This window comes from Sipha flava, unplaced genomic scaffold (assembly GCF_003268045.1).
Source record: "Sipha flava isolate LNK unplaced genomic scaffold, YSA_version1 337_pilon_pilon, whole genome shotgun sequence".
Classification (NCBI taxonomy): domain Eukaryota; kingdom Metazoa; phylum Arthropoda; class Insecta; order Hemiptera; family Aphididae; genus Sipha; species Sipha flava.
Window position 1 is genome coordinate 71173 of NW_020273028.1, and position 26720 is coordinate 97892.

At 31.0% G+C, this 26720-nt stretch overlaps 1 protein-coding gene across 1 annotated transcript; it reads right to left on the minus strand.

Annotated features, from left to right (window-relative positions):
• Positions 1-6133: 6133 nt before the first annotated feature.
• LOC112687231 lies at positions 6134-20533 on the minus strand. Its single transcript, XM_025559821.1, has 4 exons — positions 20200-20533; positions 11486-11719; positions 9658-9846; positions 6134-7677 (listed from the first exon to the last, which is right to left on the minus strand). Exons 1-4 carry the CDS (start codon positions 20516-20518, stop codon positions 6962-6964), a joined length of 1458 nt encoding a protein of 485 aa, XP_025415606.1. The 5' UTR covers positions 20519-20533; the 3' UTR covers positions 6134-6961.
• Positions 20534-26720: the final 6187 nt, after the last annotated feature.

Genomic DNA, 26720 nt, shown 5'->3' on the forward strand with positions numbered 1-26720 from the left:
TATATACAAAAAATTTCAAAAAATGTATGTGTTGTATTTTATTCAGTTGAGTTGCATAGACGTTTTAGAACAGTGGTTCCCAACCTTTTGTTGTCCTATGCCTTCTGATAAATTATAAAAAATCTCATTCCTCCCTTAAATTAGAGTTTAGGCGATTTTTAGTCGTGCGAATCAAAACTTGTACCTATCAATATTAGATTAAATGCAAAAAGGTCTATCCACTATCATTATAAAATATAATTATTATCGATGTGGAATAATCTAAAAGAATATAGTGATTTCAATTTTATACACGGTCAATGTACCCCCCCCCCCCCCCATACAACTCTAAATTTCCTCTCACCGCGTTTGGGAATCACTGTTTTAGAAATACTGTTATTCTATTATAATATATTTACAAGCCTATTTAGTATGCATACAACACTCGTATATATAATTATTGCTAGAAGTCTGTATAATTCTAATCTCAAGTCTTATTATAACGCCATAGTTGGGGTTCAATTATTATAAACTTTTTGAAAAATACTGAATATTTTCAAGTTTAAACATAATACTAAAGAACGATGTTAATTCAAATCCAATATTATTGTTACTTAAACGAATGTATGAACACTATTTTGATCGTATCCGACGCATTGTTTCTTTAATGGCACGTCAGTATAAAGTAATTTGATTTTAGTAATAGCAGTTTTAAGTTATTGTAACCATATAATATTATGATGTAACATAATTTTAAAACGGAAACTACCTAGCAACTATCTAATTCAGAGGCTGGAAATGTTAAAACATTTTTAGACGTACAAAATTACAATATTACGAGACCCATTTGCTTTTCTATGTATTTACATTTTAAACTAAAAATATCAGTTTCAATTTGAGCCTAATAACAAAATCTTCAAAATAACTAAATTTTAATTTTTACTTTAATTTATTGTGCTTTTGTAGAGTTTATATTATAAATTGAGAAAATATCGTGTTTTCGATGAAAAAATAATTTGTATATTTGTAAAATGGCGTATTTGATAGGCAATATATTGGTCACAAACGTCTGTGTAGTAGTCTGTAAACTCAAACCTCATCAAAATCTGACAAATAAAATACTCAGCACCTTTTGTAAAGCTTTCTAGCTTTCTAGCTAACTTTCTTAGTTGGCAAATATATAATCACGGTACTGAGATAAAAATCGCATAACCTAATATATTATATTACAATTTATCAATTATAACAATATCAACCGTCTAAAGCAGCGATCGCTTAAATGAAAAATAGTGATTTATTTCCATACAACTTAATGAAAATACAGATGTATCAAACTATGTTCAACTTATGTTTTACATACTGTTTGTATTCAAAACTACAATCAAAGATAATTTTTTATTTTTTTTGCGAGGTTTATTTTTTTTACTAACTATCCGAATTTCCACTGGCGAAATATTTAAAAAAAATTAACCACTCTCTTGTTGAAAATGGATTATATTGGAAACCGTGGAAACCAAATATTATTTTCTGTTCAAACGATGCTCGAACAATTACAGGTAAACAGGGAGGTGTTTTGACTGAAATAAAAATCGGTTTCAGGAAATTATTCTTTTATACGTTACAGCATCCACAGGAAAGCTTTTTTTGTAAAACGTATGCCAGAACAATTTAAGCTAGTACTACAGGAAGCCATAAAGGTAGTCAACTTTATTAAATCCCGGACTCTATAAACTCGGTTATATTGTGTTCTGAAATGGGAAGTAACCACATTCAATTGCTTTTACGTACAAAAGTGAGATAGATATTTCGAGAAATAATGCTAGCAGGTTATTTAATTTTATTAACTACATTCTAAGGTTCGGTTATTCCTAAGGTTAGAGACAATTTTGAACTCAATACTATATTGACAGATAATTAGTGGATAACAACATAAGCTTACTTATCAAACATTTTCTATCGTCTCAATGTATTGAATTTAAGTTTACAAGGTAAATAAATAAACCAATTTTCAACGAATGATAAAATTAAGCCATTTATGAAAATAATTGAAATGATAAGTAACAATATTTCAAATGAAAACCTTAAGTATTTTTCTAACTTTGAACAATTTGTGATAGATTACAAGCTTCAAGCGGAAAATAATTTCATAAAAAACGTAAAACACCATTATAAAATGTTAAAAACAACGTTTAAAGAATATTTTAAAGATATTTATTCGGAATATTTTTGGTTAAAAAATCGATTAATTTTGAATTTGGACAATATTGGTTGAATATTTACTAACAATGAAAAACATTCTTCGATAAAATTATCGTGCAATGTAAGTTTGAAAATATAATTAAAATCGAATGAGTTATGAATAAAAATTAAAAACGAATATCCGTCGCTGTGTAATTTAAAAAAGCATTATTATTTTTAATACTATTCAATACAACTTATCATTGTAAAATTCGCTGCTTACGAATTGCGTCCCGTATAAAAAGGTATAAAAAGGTATAATACTAATTGCGTCCCGGGTTTTTCTTGAGCACGTCTGAATTGCGTCCCCATTACCTGTGATATCTTTAAAGTCGAAATTATTGGTTATTACTTATTATCAATTTATTATAGATTGATGTAAAATTGATTCGCTTCAATGCCTGTAGTATAAAATATACTTTGAAATAAACTGACTTTCGATCCAAATTTGCACTTAAAATGAAGTACCACTAAACCAGATATTTTCTCGTTGATATAAAATCTATAAATTCATGGATCTCAAGGAAAATTTGTTATTAAATTCATATTTTATTCAAAAAACTAATTTGTTTGTATTTATGAATAAAAAATAATTTTAGTATAGTATTTTACTGTCTTATTATTTAAAATAAAATATATCAAATACCGAGGTAATAATAAGTTTCAATAAACTAACTCCACCGCTATCTATTAGAAACTTATAGAACTGACAGATAACTACAAATATTTTTTCTATAATAAACATTAAAATTTCAATATTTAACACGAAATAAATAATTCTATAACATAATTTGAACGAATCACACTCGTTATGTATAATATTATCAAAACCGGTTAAGTAGTTTGGTGTACAGTTTCTATTAATTTTGTTCTTATATTCTTTGTAATATATAATCCGTCATATTATTTATGTGCTTGTCCCACAATTGTTGAGGGTTAATTTATATATACAGTCAATATAACGAAAAGCTTTCTCACCATCGGCGCTGAACTACATTGTGCAGTCTTGGTTATTACTCGATATCTCAACATACCGAAAAGGTCTTACAAATTTATTGCGTTAAGTATAATTTTTCCTTTCCATTTTTTTGGTTACCATAACAACAACAAACAACAACTGACCGTTCGGACCTTATCAGGTGAATTAATGCTTCCCTTTTCTTTCCTTTTTTCCGTGACAAAAGGTTGCCTATATTCTTCTCCAAGGACTAATTTATCTCTGTGCCAAATTTAAACAAAGTCAAGTAATTTTGAAGTCTATTGGACATAAACCATCGAACACGTCATGTATTATATTATAATAATAATGAATTTGCGAACATTTATCGACTTATCCGGTAGACTTTCTAAAAATTTACTTTCATTAAAACCTTGTCCAAACAATTCCTAGTACAAAAAAAATCAGTCAAGTCGTTTTCAAGTGATGCTCTTACATAGTACATGGGACAATTCATTTTTATTTATATAGATTTGAAAATATATAAATAAAATCATGTTTACTGAAAACCATTTGAATATAATTAATATTCACATTTAAAAACATGAAATTTTATTTTTGAACTATGTACAGTACATTACGTATGTGAAATCTGAAAAATATGCAAAATAGATAGTACAAATATTAAAATACAAGCAACTAATATGTATTATTTTCACTGAATAACGCAGAAAAACAAATTTTTAGTTCTAGATCATATGTGTTTCGAAACATTGAGATTCATTATCAAAATTAATTTTGATTTCAATGAAGTACATTTACATACAATTCTATATCGTCTGAATATTAATCATAGGATCAGTTGACAATATTACAAAAAAATTAACTTAAATGTTTCTCAGGGCCAACATTTTTCATTTGATTATGTGAGCAAAACGACAAAATAATAAATATAATTTAAATACATTTACTTTCAAAAAACATTTTCGACAAATTAATTTTTAATTTTAATTAGAATAAACGTCAATAACGTTGTTACAATACGTTATACGTTGTACATTGTTTTATTATATTTATTATTTGGAAATTTTTCATTTATTATATTTATGATTAATTATTATTTTTTGAGAAAATCATAAAACCTATCTATAATTAACAAAGAAATATTATAATGTCTATAACGTTATTAACTTATACAATAATTTACTGATAATTTAAGAAAAAATTTAAAAATATTTTTCGAAATGCTCAATTAAAATTGCATTACATTAATAATAGTTAACTAATAATATATTACCCAATAGAAATAACATTGCTATCAGGTTTTTCATTAATTGTATATATTGGGACTTATTCTAAGAATTTTTACTTACTGCCCAAACACACTAAAAAGTTTGTTTTATGAAATTTATTTGAATTATAATACTTACCCGCTCTCCAAATAAATTTTATATTAATATTTTTTGAATTTTGACCATCGCATGGTAAAATATTAAAAAAAAAATTGAATCTTTTCCGTTATACGTATACCACTATTTAATATTAAATTTTATAGATTAATCAATCAATGAAACAGCAAAGATTGTAAACTTACACAATTATTACTTATTAACAGGGCAAAGATTTGTATGCAACAGCATGTTTTTTTTGCGACTTCTGATTATTGATTTTGTCAGCAATGTCCAAGAATCACCTTAGGATGAGATAAATGGTGGTGTTTTTATTTTGCATATTTTTTCCTATTTCGGATGCATATTATTGCATATATTGAATAAAATGAATATTATTGCATATTTCGATTATAAGAATGCGAAAAATGAATTTTTTATAGTATATTTCGTAGTTTGTTTTATAGTATATTAAAGTTTATAATTTAATATTAATATTTCGTATTCATTTATAGCCCTACAATTAAAATATAAAACTTGATTTTTTTATCAAACATAAATTTTATTTTATTTCTCAATTATATTATATTAAAATAAACAGCCAACCACTGATTTATTTCAATAAATATTTTTATTTTTATTTTTTTTGTTACTATATTTTTGTGTTTATCTTATAAAAATTTAAATGCATATTTTACAATTTTTTATTGCATACAAATCCTAGCCCTGCTTATTAGATACTAGGTTGGGTTTATAAATTACACAAATTTCAAATACTCAGTAGAAATTCAATCATTCTAGGGAAAATTATATTTTTGTAAGGTGCCCAAATTCATAAAGTCAACTGCCTTTTTGATTTTTTTCTACTATCTAATTTGGGTCGTACTGCTCGTTAGAATAAAACCTAGTATATATTATATACCAATCTAGTAAAATGTTACAGAAAATAGCTTACACTATTATACATTATTTTACACTTACATTTTATACAAAGTAATGTTATGTGTTAATGTTGATACATATTATTAATATAGTTCTAGGACGTGGCGTAATGATACATCAAACGATGTATATTTTAAACTAGGAAATGGATGTTAACTGGTCAAATGATTTGAAAATACTAAAATTTGGAGTACAATAATACATATATATATATATATTATAATTATGATTATATAATTATACAATTAAAATATAATCTACACATCATTGTATTTCATAAATTTATTATATTAACACTATATGGAAAATAAGTGGTCTACGTATGATTTATAATATGTGTATATGTATAAGTATACTAAATATAAAATCTTACCTTTAAATGGCAATTATTTATCTTAATAATAAACAATAATTAAATATTGAACTTCATTAAAAAATAGTTAAAGAAATATCGTATGATATAATAACATATTAACGGAAGTAGCAATTCAAATTTAAACGTTTATATTTTTAATGTTAAGTTATTGTTTATTATTAGAAAATAAAACGCATTAAACTCAGTCCTTTGGCAAGCAGTTTCAAATTTGTATCAATACGTTAACATCTATACATTATATTCTTAAACATACATTTATATCGAAAATATAAGATACAAAGTGATTTAACATGAATGCGCTTCAGTGGGTATTATTTTATACAAGTTGAAATAACTTGACTGATTTATACTATAAAAAACCATCGACAAACTAACACATGTCCCCTTTGACTGTCAATTCACTTTAGTGTAATGTAGAAATTGAAAACTATTTACTTTTTAAATCACGTTTAAAGAAAATTAGAATCCTCATATTTTATTGTTTTTTATCTTTTTTGTTTTGCCTAATCTTTGTACCTAAATTGCTCAAACGATGTTTTTACACTGCTCGGTGAAATACGATACAGCGCAAGTACGTGAAAATATTGAAATACGATATAATTTTATCAATATCCGACAGAACATACAGCGATGGAATTTCTTGATGAAAAAACTTAACTATGATGTTTACCTGATTACGAATAGATAAATAATTACTAAAACAAGTGCGAAAAAATGAAAATTACATAATATAACCTGTGGGTTTGCCTCTGAAAATCGAATCATGTTATGGAATGTTCACAACCCTATTATTGTTTAGTTGTGTAGAAATACATATTTTATCACAATAAATTTAATTGTAACAACTGATTATATAACTCTGTAAACCATTGCATTCACGAAAAATCGCCTTGTATCGAGAAAAAATTTAAAAATAAAAAAAACAATAATATTATTATATTTACTATTCGAATTTGTGAATAAAATTATTTTTAACAAAGGAACCGAATTCGATTATTTATCTTGGTTTTGCACTAAATAATATATGGTTCGTGAAAACCGAAAATTCGGTGTTAGAATGCGTGTATAATTGCTAATTATGAGTGATTAATGTTCGGAAAATTAGACCGATACATCATCATATTCAACATCCGCATCTCCTTTTTGCGACTCTTCTCCGTTTTCTCTTCTTTGAACGATGTGCTGCTGTTGCTGTTGTTGTTGTTGTTGTTGTTGTTGTTGTTCCGGCAACGGGGGCAGTTGGAATTGCTGGATTTGAGGCCGCTGTTGTGGCAGGAATTGTTGTGGTGATTGTTGTGGTTGTTGAACATTCCTGGCCTGTTGCTGGAACTGGCTGCGGGATTGTTGTTGGAACTGCTGTTGTTGCGGCTGCTGCGTCTGTTGTTGAACAGCGGACTGTTGCTGCTGTAGGAACTGCCTCTGTTGTTGGCCACCTTGCCGATGTTGTTGTTGTTGTAATTGTTGTTGTGTCTGTTGCTGTGGTTGTAGCTGTTGTTGCGGTTGCTGTGCTCTCTGTTGTTGGCGCTGTGACGTGGGTGTAGCGGCAGCGGTTATCTTAGCTTGCTGCTGTTGTGGCTGCTGTGGCACGTTCTCTTCACCATCTTCTTCATTGGACGGCAGATCGTCCGGAGATGGAGCTGGCGTGGTCGGCACCTCACAATCCTCGGTGGGCGGCACCACACACCTCAAAGTGCGCTTGTCGAACACCAACATGGCCGGACATCTTTGAAGCCGCGGGTATCCTCCCTGACACTGCCAGTACCTATTGCACGATTTTCCTAAAGGCACGTTTCCATTCGCATCTTCATTGCAAAGAGCTGAAAATTCAAAACGCCAAGAAATTATAAACTACAAAATAGGAACAAAAAATAAAAACAAAAATCGAAATAAAAAAATAACTAGAAAACACGACCTTTCTCGAACTAACTCGTGAGACTATATCCCATCACTCCCATATAGTTTTTTTTCTCTGTAAAGTTCTTTGCACTTTTCATTCAGTATTTTTATAAGTTTTAAGTATCATACAAATATCGTGATTAGTATAAACTGCTTAAATAACTAAGGTCTATTAAGCAGATTTCTAAAATGTTAACCTCTTCCTGTTGCCTCTGTTATTTTTATTCTGTTCTTGTCCATTAAACTCTAAAATAACATATAGTAGTACGGAATTTTTATTTATCCGAAGATCAACTTGAATTGTATTCAAGATCAATCCCTATTTAACTACTCTTCCCTTTATAATACTTAAACCATTTCTATTATGTAAAGTCCTAAGTAATATGTCCCTCGAAATACTTCAGTCTGATACGAATATGGGGGGTGACGTGTCAATTGTCCCCCTCAGGCATTTTTATCATAGATTTATTTAATATTTTTGACATAGGTATAAAGTCATAGTTATAATAATAATAATAATAATAGTAATAATATTTCTAGTATCCTACCCCTTAAACAAGCTTCAGATTCGTTCCTTGACAAGAAGTCGTTTAGCTAAGAACTAAATATTACATCCTGTGCACCATAGTGGGATAAGCGCTTTTTATTATATCCTTCACATGGGGAAATCGCATTATGCTATTAGTCCGTAAAAATTTGTTTTTACTACAAATAATTTATGAACGTTTTCTTATACATCGCTTGACAGCGAAAAAAGTAAAAAAATATGCAATGAAAAATAGGAAAATTGCATTGTTATTATGTAATACGTTATTCTGTACTCGTATATTAAATATATACATATTATATTTAAACGTATTGAAATGTGTGCCCGGATAAAATATTTTACATATGAATTATGTTAAAGCTACTTATGTAACTGGTAGTGCTATAAATATTTGGGTTGAATCGAATAATCTATAAGCAAACGAAGTATACTATGTATATAAACACGCGAGATTTCTCTTTTTAACATAATTTATATATATTATAACGTGTACCTACATAACGTATATTCACCAAAAATCAAATACGGTGTTTATTGCGCAACGACGATACGTTTTATACTGGTTCTGTTGTAAATATTTGGAGAAAAATATCGATTACATCTATAAAACTAGTTCTTATATATATATATACATATACCTACATCAATTGCTGAGAATATTGCCACAAGTATGAAATATATGATAGGGGATGCGATGAAGGAAGAAAAACCCGAAATTCGTAACACGGAATTTATCTGTATAATTTATACGAACGCGGGAACAGCTTCACGTCTTCCGACATTGCTGCACCTTTATGTGTGATCACTCATTTCATATGTCGTAAGCATATTCATAAGTATCTCGACGTAACATAGTAGTTGCAGAAAAGTTTGTATTTTTTTAGCATTTCAGTGACTTTTTTTTCGATAAATGACTTATGCAACACAAACTTCGTTGTAGATTATTATGGTGAGCTTAACATGTTTCAACCGGTGTTCGCAGTAATCAATCGAGTTTTACTGACCACGGCAGCATCAATGTACGTCTATGACCGAACCATTCAGGAGCTCGGTGAAACCTCTCTCTCTGTCTCTCTGTGTCTCTCTCTCTCTCTCTCTTTCTCTCTCTCTCTCTTTCTCTCTCTCTCTCTTTCTCTCGGTATTTTTTATATATCTTTCTACGCTTGAGCCACGCGGGCCTACCCCGACTATGGTCACCGATAATCACACCCCACCGCTACAGGGTGTTCCGCGATTAATCAACAGCTCCATTTCCACAACCGTGATCTCCATACATGCAGTAACCATATAAATATAGTCCAATGACGTCATCATCACTTCAACAATAGTGTATAATATTATGTGAGGCACTAACGGTGTTTCTGGCAACCCTCGACGTTCTCGGGCCAGTCGCAAGAGTGTGTTTTCTCGTTGTACAACAATCCGCCAATGCATAGCTGTTCGGTGGAGGTGCCGTTCCAGCAAGTCCAGTACCGCGTGCACGAAGTCTCATGGCCGAATATGCCGTACAGCCAGTCGCAGTGATCGCGGGTAATGGGTCCATCTGCGGAAAGTAATTACTATTACTACAACAACAATAGATAAGGTACATTAAATATGTTCATTATGTATAAAACAAACGTATATTTTTTTATACGTGTGTAACACTATTGATCGTTACGGTAACCCGGGCTAAAGCGTCGTACAGAACACGTTACGCACGTCGAACGTGCGATTGTCGCGGTTCTCGTGTGCGCGATTCCGACTCTCCGGGTGGGTGATTGCCGCGGGTGTGCGTACTTGTGTACACTTTCACCTGTACAACAGTCGCGGCTGCTACGTCGGACTTCCTTCTAGTCGTGAGTTCAATCGTCCCACGCCAGTCAATTATGTATTTTGCCGTTGCCGAGTATACCTACAAAGTAATCTCCCCAGGTCGGAATGAAGTCACACGGCCCCCGGGGATCACCCTGAACTATTACGCGTCTAGATACGAACGAGGTCGCAATATCTCCGACGAAAATCTTATGCGGACGAGTACAATAAGTCATGTGTACCTGTATGATATGCGTTGAACCTTGTATTTAGGTCGGAGCCGAAAACTTTTTAAAAATTGCAGTCAATGTGCCAAAGAGGTCAAAGCTACGATTTGCGATTCTCTCCACAGAATTGCTACTACACTACTACATAAGGAGTTATAAATATAAAACATTTTACGAAATATATATGATAAATAGTAAACAAAAATTAGACTTTCACAAAGTGTTAATTTAAAGAAGAAACGTAGGCAAGGTCGCATAATGTGGGGCTTGAGGTTGTTTTAATCGTTGAAAACGTAAAACACTCGCAGCAGTGAGAAAATACACACGCGTCATTACGAAAGCATCAGGAAAATTGTGCGATTGCCCGCGAGCATATGACTGTGCCTTAAAATTGTGCATACGCGCTAAGCGTAGTACAAACATTTAAGTGTGTACTAAAATGAAATAATAATAATAAATAATAATAAAATAAAATAAAATCTTAGTCGTTGGAATCATAAATACATAAACAATTATCGTGAAATTGTTTTATGCTTATACAAAAAAATGTACATGACTTTTATGATGGATTAAAATTAATTTTCTATTTGTATAGGCTAATATTCTAAAAATTAAGCTATAGGATATAAAAGTATATTTAATATTAAATGCGTAATATGAACAATTAGGTCCTATATATGACCAACGAAAATAATATCGTTTGGATATTGTTGTGCAACACCGATACTCATGTGTAATTGGTTCCGCGAACCGTCTCGCATTACTCGTATTTATATTAAACATTACAGATATACGGAAAACTGTCGTCATTGTCGTCCACCCACGAAATTATGTATTGTTGTTATTCCGTGTCTGGCCTAATGTGTTATTATTACGCCCGTGTACCCGTCGCGCACATCTGTCGACAACGTGTGGAAAATAGTTTTACAAGAAAATCCATGACAGGTCTGTATTATATTATAATTTTTCACACCGTAACCAAAATCGTCTTGTTATAATTCACGGACGTACTACGTTGAAATGGAAGCGGTACGTTATATGCTGCACGTTTTCACGTACATCTGCGAATATAATTAAAATGCTCGAATCTGTAGTCACCTTATTTCGATAATATTTTTTTAATTAACGTGACGCGGTTAAATATTTGCCTAAGCGACTTACTGACTTGAGTTTTGCCCTCGCAATAGTCCGCTCTCCACGGATAGTCACATCCCTCGGTCACGCCCCTATGTTTGCCCGAGTACACTAAACCGTTCGGACAGTCGTACAATTCGGGCTGTCCGTCCACGCATTCCCAATAACGGTCGCAGTACGCCACGTCCGGTGCCACCTTGTTCTTGGCCTTGCATGGGTCTTCCTGCACGTTAGAAGACTTGAGTTGCTGTTGACAAACGCCTGAAACACAACATACATATATTATATACCAACAATTTCAACTAATGTTTCTCACATTTCACGATCAGTGGTCCTATTAAACAGTTAATATATACGTATACTGATAATTACGAGTGTAAATTATATTATACAACTCGCCTTATTTTGTCTGTATAATAGGTATGCCTGTTATTTTTTTCTATTTCGTATCATTATGTGACATTATGAAACACACGATGGGTTTAATTATTCAAGTCGATATATTATTATTTACCGACATACGGCTCGACCGACAGCCTCTATATATATAATGCAGTCGATGATAAAATAATAATGTAATAATAATAACCGGTTTCCTGCGATGCGTAAGATTCACCGAGCTTTGTTCGATCGATGGCACATTTAGCCGTAACTTGCCGCCGCTGAAGCTTACATAACAATTTAAAATAATATATTATTTATCTTAATACTATAACAACTAATAACTGCATTATCAAAACTGTACGCAATTTACTATCACACAATGGTATTTAACTTTTGACTCGCACAATTTTTGAACAAAGTGATTTATGATGCCTAGATAGATGCGTAGGTAACAATTACGCGCTAAATTTCGATGATTTATCGAAGATTCCTATGCTAAACGTAGTTTAAATCTATTTGTTTCATCATTTATCACATAACGATGTATATTTTAGTCCGTTAAGGGCAACCATAATTTCAGAGTGTCATATTTTCTACTACATTAAAAATAAATTGTTTTTGGTTTCAAGGCAACATAATAGTGAGAGCTTATGGCAGCACTTACATTAAATTCGATACTGGCGTTATAACCATTAACAATTAAATATATTTAATTTAAAAATCATATCGAACTTGGCTACTCTTTATTATTAAAGCCCAACTATGACTTTTTGGTTGTGTTCCGGAACTTAAATGTGTACCGGAATTATTGTAGTCGGAAAAAAACGAATCGGTGGAGAGTTAAGACCATAGGAATCAAGAGCATAGCTAGAAATATCATCATAGGAGTAACCGATTATCAAAACATGTTCATGTTCATGTGTCATTAATTAAGTGTATTTTTAAATGTTTACAAATGTCAAATGTTTTATTATATTTTATTATCTTTATAACTTACAAGGAAAATACAAAAAAAAAAAAAATTATAATATATTAATATAATTCTTGTAGAATTGCATTTTTAGAGAAAAAAAATTTAAAAACTCTGACATTAAATAGAAAATGATCATTTGAATACTAATTTAAAAAAAATATATATTAAAAGAATAAAAAATTGAAAATTTATGAGGAGTTTAAATAATATGCCATACATGGATCAATTTAAAATGTTGTTAAAAATCGATATACTTGTAAGCTATGGTCAGAGGAAACAATTTCTCTCCCCTGCTCCTCCCCCCCCCCCCCCCCGATTACGTCCATGATATGAATAAAGATATCCTTACTCGCCGAATACCATAAATGTCGTCGATTGCACGGGTATACATTTGGGTATAAGGTTCAGCCGCTTATCGGACTCAAAATCGCTTGGAACGGTCCCGACGTATCCAAATACATTGAAAAAAATTCGCTTACAAGATTCACTTTATGCTGTCCTAAAATGAGTCTTTCAAGCAGCGTATACGAAGAGATAACGATATTATACCGTCGTAAACGATACGCCTTTAGCAACGATTATCTTGATCGGATAGTTTTTTCATGAATCGATAACGTAACTCTATAGTAGGAGTAGTGGGCATAGCTATTTTTCCAGAGCAAACACGGCAACAATAAACGCTGTACATCACGAGCGTGACCTTTATACGGCAGTAACGTTTACACGATAATTACCGTGTACAGATTGGTTTGTGCACGTATACGTGTATGTGTGTGTGCACGTGTACGCAACTCTCGGATCGTACATAGGCCCGGTGTGTGTACGGTTTGGATCCCGCGGTGAAAGCGACAAGATAACTACTATACGGACCGTCGTGATCGGTTTTTTTTTTTTTCGTTTTAGGAAGAAATGACCGGGTTACGTCACTTTCAGCAGCAACGAACCTTGCTTTGAGTTTCATTCGGATGCGATAACCCATCAGGCGTTATACGAATAATGATAACAATGAATTATAATACTATTATTACGATTGTTATTGCTGCAGTTTCTGTTGTTGTTTTCGTTACTGTTATTGTAATTATTGTGTTAACGCGATCGCGCGGGACGCCGTTTAGAAAGTGACGGCGGCATTTGTACGCGGCGCGATATAACTTGGAAGATACCGTCGGTCACGCGAACCGTATTGTATGCGAATGCATCCGAAAGTGTTGAACTTTCGTATCGTCTGGAATAGGCTGCGGAGGCTGTCCCGGTCAGTCGACTAGTATGGTGTATCCGATATAGAGTCATATATACCACGTTATGAGGCATAAAAACGTTATATAATGTTATACGTATATATGTATGTGTGTGTGTAGATAGGAAATAGAAAGCTGAACTCAATGACACAATGACGTGAGGGCGGCGCAGGGCGTGTCGCGTTTTTATTTTTTGTCCCCGACTACGAAACGCTTGTCGCACCAATCCGATATTATTACCGTCGACGATAATATGGTATGTTTTATTATTGTTATTTAAAATTATTACGCCCTTATTGGTTTTCTTTGCGTGCGTTCTACGGTCGTATACGGATACACGATTATTACGTTTCATCATCGCTGAGGTTGTATTGTCATCGGCGTATCGTCGCGGTAACAATAATTGTACGGTGCACGGTCTAGTACGGAGCGCAGACATCAGTCGAAGCGTAGGATGTTCGCGTCGCTGCCAGGACAATCGCGTGGACAAAAGGAACATGGTCGGACACACGAACGAGATAAGTCACGATGATTTCAACTGATGTGTGACAAATCGTTTCGTGGCGTAACTGTGCAAGAGTCCCGAGACACAATAATAGTCCGGCCCGAGGTCGTCGTCAACAATCCCGTCGCGTCCAACAATATAATAATCGGATGATATGCGCGTCGCCGCGTTGTACGATCCGTAGATTCAAATACAATAACATAATCAGATCACAAACGCCGTTCTTGTCGCTTCTCGGAGACAAAATTCTTCGCAGATCACGTGTAATCGCGGGTCTCTGACTTCGCCTACCGCGGACACCACAAGTTTTCAACGCGGCCTTACAACAGTGTCACTGGCACAAATTTTGATTCGCCTGCTTAACTAACCGTAAGATTCGATGTGAACACTTTTACTGATGTTCCGTCACGAAGTGTATCGAATTTGTTAACAAACTAAAATACAAGTATGTTTTTGTCGTGTTCAAATGCTATATGAGCTATGCTTGAAAAGTATATTTATACTATTTACATATATTTTCAGGCGAGCGCAGATTAATAAATTAATTCACGAGTGTTTACCATTTAATGTTTTTTTTTTTTTTTAATTTTTATCTAATTTTTTATTATTTTATTAATCAAACACGGATATTTTTTTCCAAATTAATTAATCTAATTTTAAGATAAACCATTTGGCGTACAATTAAACTTTATCGTCATCTTGTTCGTGGCAAGTTAAAGATAAGTCCAATCACGTCGTCGGAAAAATTTAGGGTTTATCGAATGCACTTTCACAATTTCATCCCGTCTAACAGTCAGAAACCATAATTGTACGTATTCTACAAACTTGTTAAACAGTAAAAACGTCACCAACGTATCATTAATACGACAACATATATTTTATATACGATTTTTACATAATTTTTTTCATGTCCAGCGTACAAATGTAATACAACGTTCTTTTCAGTAATCCGTGTATACATGTGATTACTATTTTTCGCGTGTAAATACTATATTATCTATTTAATATCGCAAATATGTTTACCGATCTTAACTCACGTTCGCGATACATTCGAATAAGTGAACGAAATCCCGACCGTAAAGAAAAACACATAACAATACAATGCGCATCACATCTTATGTCAATCAATTAATTTGTGTTTTCGCGCTGTAGTATTTCAGCACTATGGCTTTTCTCTCACCGAATGCGTTCAACTACCCCGGTACGCGTTTAAACGCACTTTGACCTCACGCCGCTCTCCTTTTTAGTACATACTTTCACAACATAATAACTAAAATCTGTGTAAACTGCATTACGACGGCTCGGATTTATTTTCATCAGCCCGTATACAATACACTTTTCTCGCTTTTACGCACCGCTCGAGTCGTTAAACTCTCCATGATCAGCCTTCGCAGTTTTTCTCTTTCTCATAAATCCGTACAAAATAATGTTTGTATTTATTTTTTCACTTTTTCTTTCCTTTATATACTAGACGCGCGAGTATATCAATCTACAGCAGGTAGATGATAATGGTTTTCTCGCGGTCAATACACCACTGTATATACACCGTAAATCGTATAATATCCATAGAGAAGGCCTCCCGCTAGGCTCATTTTCACGAGTATTTCAGCTTGTCTCCAAGGTCAAAATCACTCACGAGAGAAAAAAAAACGCTAACAATAAATGAAGAACATTAAAGTGTATTATAAATTATGATATATTCATTATAATAAGCAATCGGGAAATACGCGGTCTACAACGCATCTCGCACTAGTAAAAGGTCGAGGCCGTCGAGATAAAGTAATGAATATGTATGTATACGAACATATATAATACGGTCCGAGTGTCTTGCGTCGAATTCAACGTGTTTACATATAACTTTAATTACAGAGTGAACCGTAAGACCATCGAGTTCATTCGTTTTTGGCCTTTCGTGGTGAATATAAATAACACCAACTAATAACTAACTAATCTAATACAGCGGAATATTAAATCATTGTAACCACGTGCGCGCGTGCCGCCATGTGAACCCATTTCACGACTCGTCTTGGCTGTTGGGCAATGATTTTTTACTCGAAAGAAACGAAAGGAAATTGAATGCGTTCACAAGCCGCGAGGATCGTGCGAAAAAATAAACCACGAGCACACAACCCGTTCGACGTTATTATAATATTATTACTGTTCCGCTGCAATATTCGACCGCCACACAAGACGCGAATTTCGTAATCCGCAAGCTAAAAACGCGTATACAATGATAAACCGACGAACATACATTATTTTTCAATTCTACAATCTCATCGGGTCGCGATTGCTTGGACTTAATACCTGCAGCACGTGTATATATGTACGTCGGGGTGCATAAAATATAATTCAATCGGTATAGCAATCATTGTTCTTATATTGTTATATTGTATTCCCTTATTGTTTGCGTGCAAATAATATACCATCGATGCGTATGTTTCATGCGAGTATAATATGTTTGAGGTCTCATGATCGAGTTGGGGCGTCGCGTTGTCGGAGCGAATTTCGCGAAATAGACACCCGAGGAGTTTCTATTAGTCACAAATAACGATAAAGGTGATGATGGTGTTTGGAGTTAAGTCTTCGTTCATCGTTTGATCTACTCGAAATTATTATCTCGTTCTCGAAAATCGTTTCGAACACCAGCCGTCGTCTTGTATTAACAGAAAATATATTGTTTACGATTGTTTACAGAAATATTACTTTACATGTTATGTACAATGATATGAAATTACTACAGTATAATGCAATGCGTATTCTGAAAACTCGTGCGTGCACTACATAAGGCGTTCATCACTTGATCGGTGTAAGACTGGAGGGATTTGTCAAGCATTAATATTTAAAATATATGTAAAGACGTACTATACATTAACGGCACTTAATGACCTATATGTTACATATTATATTATAATAATATAATGTGTAAACACGACGGAAACACGCGTTGCATTCCGAGAGCTAAGGAAATCGACAGTTCTCATAGAATTCTACAGCTATAACATGTGACGTAAAAAATGTGTTGTTGTAAAGGAACGATTTTATGAAACCAGTCGAAAGTGAAAGTTTGGGTCTTTGACGGAACGTTGTCAAACAAAATATGTTTCTAATGATATTTAAATGAAAAATGTATACAACATAATGACACCCGCACACACACATTTACATATCAAACACGTCTATAACGCGACAAAAAAACATTAACGTCAAATTAATAAATATGTTTCCCAAATAAGCGGACGTGTTTTTCCTTTATACTCGTGATTATATTGTAATGGCTAAATCGAATTTACCTGACTGGAAAATACATCTTAAAATATGTGTCTCATTATTATTTTAAAATGCAGTTTTTAATAAATAAGCAAATTTATTTTCATTATTATGTGAGTGATAAACACGGACGTCTATACAATATATGGGTAATCTATCTTAATACTCAAGATAATGAAGCTCCCTAATATGAAGATCTATCAAAAAATGTATTTCATTATGTTTAAATTATTTCTTCCATTTTTATTTCCACAATGTTAGCAAACAGTTATATCTTCAAGAATTTATCAAAGTGCACATCACATTAGATATTTATAGAAGTTTAATGTATAACCTAATCCTTTTGTAAAATAAAATGCATAAGTATTTTCAAAAAATAATAAAAAATTGTTAATCTGTAAGTCAATTTTCTTAAAACCTAATCATAAAGAATCATATAGATTATACAATTATATGAACCTCACGTTGTATTTTTAAATACAACTTGTTACTTATAGGTTTTAGTTGATTATCAACGAAATTTTTAACAGGAAAAACATTCTTCAATAGATTATACGAATCATATAATGCTTACTATTCAACGTCTAATGGAAATCATGAAAACATAATTTAATTTCTATGAGTATCCATAAAGTGAACACATTTATCAATAATTATCGCACATTTACTGTCCTTGAAATTTGTTGGATATTTATTAATGAATTTGTAACGACAGTCAGAAATAAAGCCATTGATTCGAAATCTTATAAAAAACTCAGACATTCATTAAATACCATGATAAATATCGTTATAATTAAAACCAAATAGTTTATTAAATGATATTATGAAATAACTTTATTTTGTTTAACTATGAAATAACTTGAATTAAAATATGTTAGATAAAAAATAATAAAGAATAAATTAACTTTTCCAGTAGACAATAAAAGATTTACAAAAGATTTTTATTTTCAAAGTTATCAGCTAAATCGTATGTTACTTTAACTATTTTGTTAATATTTCAAGTTATAATAAATTACCAATACAAAATTGTACTATCTTTTATTTGATAAAAAGAATATTTAAAATAAATTAATTAGCCTTAGTTAAAACAGAAAAAAAAATTAATTGTATTTTTTTATACAAGGTCAAGTAATAATTGAAAGTTTATTATTGTAAAACAATAGATTCTAAAAAAGTCATTAAAATGAAAAGAAATTCAATTTGAGTGAATTTAAAATAACGTATTAAAATATGTAATGTAGCAACGGCAATAATTATTTTGATTACTTTGTACACAACCAATTATTGAACACTAATCGATGAACCGATTTTATTAGTATAAAATAAATGCAATAAGTTTGATAACTATGTAAACTTTTATTATTTAATTGAGAACTCGTTTAATCCTCATTTATAAAGTTTAAGAGTATAGGTATAACGTTTCTGTTGGATGTTTAAAAAATTAAACACTAACATTAACTTAGAATTTCAAAAATAAATTAAATTAAAGTTACATAATTTAAACCAAATATGGTGTATACTTAATACCTATACCTAATTATTTCAGAAAATTTGTTTATATGTTTTATAATTTTATTAAAGCATTAAATTATAAGAATATTATTGTTAAAACGCAAATAGACAACGCAAAAATTCGTAAGGCTGTGCAGTATGAATTAAAATTATTTTAAATTTTCTAATAATTTACTTTAAAATTTAACTAAACAACAAAACAAAATCAAATGAGTTTTTTGTGCGTTTTAAAAGTAAAAACTTAATCTAGTAAAATTATTTTCACAACAAATGTAATATTACAATTATCATAATTATTAACACAACATAATATTACACACATACACGTGAAGTAATATGAATTAACTTAGTTCGTTTTAACCACTTTTTAAATATAAAGCATAAAACTGAAATAATTATAATAAAATACGCTATACAACATTCAATAATTTGAACGATAAAAATTCAAACAAATCGAATTCATCAAAGCTTCGTATTATCATGACTTAGAAGAGTCCTGTATTTTCTCAGCATTTTATTGTTGTAACTTGTTGAAATCAAGTATAATATTTACATCAAGTCGTAGTCGTATTACTTTGTTTTTACACTTTCAACTATTTTTAAGCACCTATATATGACTACAGAATAAATGAAATTCGTGCATTCAACGTTGTTAAATTGAAAATCGTGAAGGTAATCCTATTAGGGGTTTGGTCTTGGAAATACCGAAGAAGTTTACGGAACATTATTTTACCAGGTGGTATTGCGTCATTTGTAAACGGTCTACGGAATATTTTTATGCACAAATTAAACCACAATCAAAATATATGTATAGAATAAAATATAACAATACATTAAAATGGTGCAATGAGTTTTTACTTACATTGTTGGACGAAGTAAATGGTGAAAACCACCCAGAGACATGTGTTGCGCTTCATATCGGAATCAATAATAATGCGAGTACGATGACTGACGGTGTGTTGCAGGAGGTGATCGTGTTCGACGACAACAACGAGGACCAATGCGACGTTGGACAGCAGAGAAGGACGAACGCCGGCAAGGTAGAGGAAAAACGAAATAATAAAGCTGAAGACGCCGCTACCGCCACCACCGCCACTTCCACCACCGGTCAGACGAGGGAAAGAGATGAAAGTGAGAGACCTTGGCGGGTTCGCACAACTACACCGGATCCCACGGCCCATCTCCTTGTCCTGTACTGTAACTAGATAATAATATTATAACATCTGTGTAACTTTTGTAATTTATATCCATATGCGCATGGCGTATATTATGCATTGGATTTAGCCATATTATACAAACGCGCGAATACATTATACAGCTGTGTGTAATATTCAAAAAAACTGACTATACTGGCTAAATTGTACTAGGTTTATTTCGAATATTGTTGAATAACTTTCGGGATTTTAGGAAGTGCACCGCGTTTCGTACGTATAATAATATATATATTAAAAAAAAACACCTTCCGCGTATTATTTTTTACGCAGATTTCGTATATTTGACAAACTTAGCACCACAAATAATAATAATAATAATAATAATAATAATAATTCAATGTAATATTATAATAATAGATATATGTATAATCATTGCGATTAAACATTGAACGTCGGGGAAACGCCACCGTCGCTGTATGTTCCATCGCTCCCAATGGGGTATGCATTGATATATATGCATTGATCAGGTTAGGCTAGATACCACAGGAAGGGACATAAAGGTTAGGTTAAGTTAACCAATTAATTGCAACGATATTTAGATAACGCGATTTTTCCCTCCCCTATAATGATTACTCGCACAGCTTAGTGGATTCATTTGAAAATTTTGAAAAAGCGATCTGCTCACTTTTTGAGTTGCCTTATAATAAAGTTCACTTATCAATACGTAGTGTATATTCATTTAAAAGGTGTAATTCAAAAAAAATCTAAGTAAATTTGAATCAATAAAATATAATTATTTTATTTTTATTTTTATTGTATATAGGCACATAATACTTGTAATTTTATGATTACTGAAGTTTATGATACTTAAAATAAAAATGTATTTTTTGTTTGCTATTAAGTACTTTATTAGTTAATTATTTCACTTTTTATTAATTAAAATAATAATTAATCTACTATTATATAGTTTCACAGATTTGTTGGAAAATGTGTGCATTATTTAATTTTTGAATTATTGAAAACTTAAAAGTTCCATGCATGATTTGTACTCTCTATAATAATATGCAGATTGAAAAAAAATAAATAAAAAAATATAGCCATCAAGTTTATGTACCTGCATAATACTCGAACTATCTTATGAATGCAAATTACTGAACTGAAACACGTCATGAACTTTCTCGATTATTTTTAGATGAACGTATTTTTGTAATCACAACCGATCTTTTTTTTTGACCTGTGATCATATGATAGCAAAAATTGAAATATTTAGACTCCAAATTTTAGATTTACATTTTTAATATGCCTGTAACATTATTAACGTTGTAGACAGTAAATATTATTGATGTAATAACTTATAAGTAATAACCAATAACAGCGATAATTTTCGCTAGTACAATAGTACAGAACACGCAAATTTCATTGTCTTTATCATAAGTTTTATTTTTCATTATTATTGTTTCTGACTGTTTGTCTAAGGATACAAATAAATATAACGGGACAAATTAGAAATAATCAAAACATTCCTCAGTCTTCACCACATCGGAGTGGCATTAATTTTAAATAAAAATAGGCAATTTCGAGAACCTTGCTATAATTTGAATTTAAACGTGTTTCATGCATTTATATCTATAACAATTTTAGTTCGTGAACTCAAAATAAGTCGAAAATCAATTACATTAAACGTAACAGCAGTTTATATATTTCCTTAAAAAAAAAAACTTTCTACGTTATTTTCAAATAAATATACAATTTATAACGACTAATAATGTATAAGTATTACTCGAATGTTTCTCGGAAAAATGGTAATAATATATATATATATTTATGTATATATAAGAATTGAAGAAAGTGAACAAATTAAAATGGTTAGTATAATTATAACGCTGTTGGCTCCTAGTATTGTACAATACACCGATTATATTGCTTATATATATTTATAACATTATAGAGGAACCATTACTGGTAAAAGTAATTAATAGTTATCGTAGAAGCTATTATATTTTAGAAGAAGAAAATATAATTTATCATTTTACTATATTATACGTAAGTATCACGGTTCATCATCAAGTATTTAGTTAGTAACAGAGGATTACTCAAACGCTTTATTCAAAGCAGAGGTACGAATTATGCGAAAATTATACGCTCCGAAGTAATTAATCAAAATCACAGAAGGGATACATTTTTGATACACATTCGTCGAGTAAATTTCTAAAACAATAGTGCAATGACGGAGAAAAAAAAATTACGTTTTTAAAAAATAGTTTTTTTTCTTTTTATCAAAATCGTTATCACATATTTTTATATTAACTTTATTGGTTTCATAATGTTAACATATAATAAAATATAATATACTCGTACGATCTTATATTACCATGTACGCTCGTATCATAACATTAAAAAACACGTATCCTAGCATAACCTATCTATACTGTAGATGTAGTCTGAACGCATACTTAAGAATTTTACTTTAGATTTAAATATTCCTGTGCAGCAAAATGTTATCACGTTGGAAAACTATTTCGAATAAGGAATGTACGTTAAAAAAAACACAGACATGTATTCTTACATTAAAAAAATAATAAACACTGACATTAGCGCGGCTAAGTATAAAATAATACGCGTACAAATTATAGTTCATATAACACGCATCAGCCGAAAAAATATTTACTCGTCTATAAAATGTACTCGGATAGTTAAAACACAGACTTTTACAAATGGCTATAAACTACTTATTCTTAATTGCTTAAGTTAGACTGTCTGTGTTCAGTTCAGTTTGTGGCCCGTATCAAACTGGTCCGTCTATAATCGTACGACGATTGTACTTTTCTTTTGTTCTCACGCTCAGCAAACAAAAAACCGTTAAAACAATTCTATAAATTATTTCCTTTCGTTTTGATATACCGTCAAAATGTCTATGAAAATACAACCAAATATGTACACAAAATTAGGACATTTTTGTAAGGAAAAATAATAATTAAACTCCGTAATTTATTGCGTTCAGAGAATGTACCTAATCGTATGTAATAATTTGATAAAAAGTGTTTGGATATCAAAAATTAGATTTAATTCAAATCAGCAATTCGTCGAATTTCGTCGTTTTGGGAACGTGCGTTAAAATAATATGCTCAAGAATCGAGTTTCGTAATTCTTATACTCTTCCTAGTTATAATTTTTGTTTGTAATCATATGTACACACATACGTTTGGCATTTTTCCTACTCGTCATCGACGCTATTTCCGTTTGCCCGAAGCAAACAAAACGAGTTCACGTTTATGTAATATACATAATATACATATAATAATACACACAAACAAGTATATCAATATTCTGATGTGATTATGAATTAAAATAATCAAAAGAAAGCAAGATTTTAAACGTTTAACACATCGACAATTTATTAAGTCATACCCCTTATAAATATATATAGGTACACAAAATTGCAATATCATCATGTAATTTTTTTTGTTTCACATTGTTTAGGTAACATATTTTATAAATGTTCAATAATTTTGTTCCGTATAGCAATATAATAACGTTCACGTGTTTTGTTTTGATACAGAATAATTATGATTTGTTTTTTATATCTAATTTCACGTATGTCTATAAAGAATAATACATCTATATACATTGTACTGTGCTCGTATTATATGTATTATTTGTCTCTTTATAATAATATGTACCCATACAAACGGATATATGTATGTATATTATATAATAATGCTATTGTGTTCACGTGCATAAATACAATGTTTCTATTCATTGATATAATTTCAATATAATAATATTTAGTAAATAATTTTTTCAATTCATATTATTATTTAATAAAATATTTCATGTAGAATTGTAAGCACGTCGATTGCATGTTGTCTCACTCATTACACATGTAACTTAACAAAATCATACATGTTCCGTAAGACTATTTAACATTTTTATTTTATATTTTAACTATTTTATACGTCTCATTATGCCTATACACAATAAGAAGAATATTTATCTATTATCAATTATAAGTTGAAAATATTATGCGAGACAATGTTACTTCAGTCTTAAAATTTCATCCGAGATTCGAACCTTAATCACTGATAATAACATATTATTTTATCATGAAAATTTTTTTCAGACTATACACTATTTCCGCTGGAAAGATTGCACCGACAGGACCGAATTCAGTGCAGAGCAAAAGGGTATGGGCTAGAGGCGCAATTCTAAGAAGGACGAAAATTTCAACACTACTCATGTAATCATTTTCACGAAATATGAAAAAGATGTAGTTAAAACGATTTAATTTGATAAATTTGCCTCTATAAAATCAAGAAAAGTACCATTGTATTAAAATAAATTTAAAATCATCTAACATAATTATATAACAAAAACATTTGAAGAAAATTACATGTATTTATAATGCATTGGTTGTTTATATTTTAAAGTAATACGAATAGTTATTAAAGTTTATTGATAATAATTACCTTGTATACTAGGTTTTTATACATGCTTTATAAATCTCAAATGTTTTTTTGTAAAAAAAATGCAAATTTCCCATTGGGGGTGGAGGGGGTGAAAATACAGTGATTCGCCAGGGGTACCACCAAACCTCAATACGGGCCTGTACTCCGATAATCACAACCATAATACATTTCTAATAAAAAATGTTATCTAGTCAGTAATGTAAAAGAGGATAAATTACGAATTTCCAATAATTTTCTTAATAATTACAATAATAAAAAATTAAATTTACACTGAATGCTTAGATCATTATTTGCTATAGATGTTATATGTTTCTTTCTAAGCAATTTATAGAAAATTGAAATTTTCTTGTTTTTATTTTTTGCTTTTTTTTCCAAAATATTGATAAAATTATTTTAATTGGGCAATAGTCTTGAAAATGTATATGTAATACAACATTTCTCATATGGATCAACCACCATCACGAAAGAAACAAATTAAACTTAAAATGAAAAAAAAAATTGAGTTAAACACTCATTATTCAATTGAAACAAAACGATAAAAATCAAGAAAATTCGCACATTATTGTAGTCAAAAATTCATAAAACTAAATTTTTATACTTAAGATTATATATAAATAATTATATTATATTTATTATTATATATTATATATATAAATAATATATTAAATATATATTAATGTACAACAAAACAAAGTTCTGTGGCTATTAAGTCATATTTAAGAATTAATGTAAGTAGCCAACGTTCGTGCAGTGAAAATCAAATAACGAATATGTTGAAAACAAAACAATTATTAAAAACTGCGTAGTGCGTCTTTAGAAAATTGCTGCCGGGCAAACATTATTAACAACATGAAAAGTAAAATATATATTTATAATAAGAAAATTATATTTTCAATTAACAGATATATTTATCTGCAATTTTTATTGTAACTACCTTATTTAATACAGCAATTCTTCTTCCTCATTTTCATTTACATTTCTCTTACGGGTTTTGAATGTTAGCTCTCTTCATTTTCGACATGAAAATTCTTTGTTTTCATCAACATTATTTTTAAACATACAATAATTCTTTAATTAGATTTTTTTTTTTTTTATCTACCATCAACTTGACTACCCGAGATGTTTCGAAATTACGACGACGACGACACTGTATAACACATATACTTATCAATATAAGTTTCTGTGCATCGCGAACGTTTGTCTCTGGTCGGTTCATGTAACCTTCCAGAACGAAACTTCAAGATACACGAATGCATTGCTAAATAGTTAGTATACTCATGCACGTAATCTAACCATGGATTCACTACAAAACACATCGGTATGGGACCTGGGCTTGCTCACATAACCAACGGACATGAACCTCAAGAACGTGAACTATGGCCTCTGTGATATGGTCAGGGGCAAATAGTTGGCGAAACTGCAGCTCGGCACAAGAAGATGTAACGATCGGAATGTATGTGGAAAAATGTTTTAGCGAAATGGAAAAGTACGCGCTGAGAAAATGTATGGAAGCGGAGATCTACTGCGGATCAATGCGTGTATTCTACATCAGCTCTGCTCTGTTTCCGGAATTTCACCCCTCCGTCTACACACACTATTATTTCACGATTGTGATACATGTATGGAGTAGCACTTATAAGAAAAAAAATCCCTCGCACCACTTTCAACTTTTGCTATCCACGGGTGTGCAACGATCACAAACGGATGTACTACAACGCCGAATAATATGTTAATGATTTGCGTTTGTGATGCTCTCTAAGGAT

What these genes read in the sequence shown, in the direction of transcription:
- LOC112687231 (XM_025559821.1), bottom strand. Translation starts at nt 20,518, where the DNA reads ATGGGCCGTGGGATCCGGTGTAGTTGTGCGAACCCGCCAAGGTCTCTC. An exon ending in CGAGGGCAAAACTCAAGTCA is followed by an intron (nt 9,847 to 11,485) that starts GTAAGTCGCTTA and finishes TACTTTCCGCAG; the next exon opens with ATGGACCCATTACCCGCGAT. An exon ending in CGAGGGTTGCCAGAAACACC is followed by an intron (nt 7,678 to 9,657) that starts GTTAGTGCCTCA and finishes TTGAATTTTCAG; the next exon opens with CTCTTTGCAATGAAGATGCG.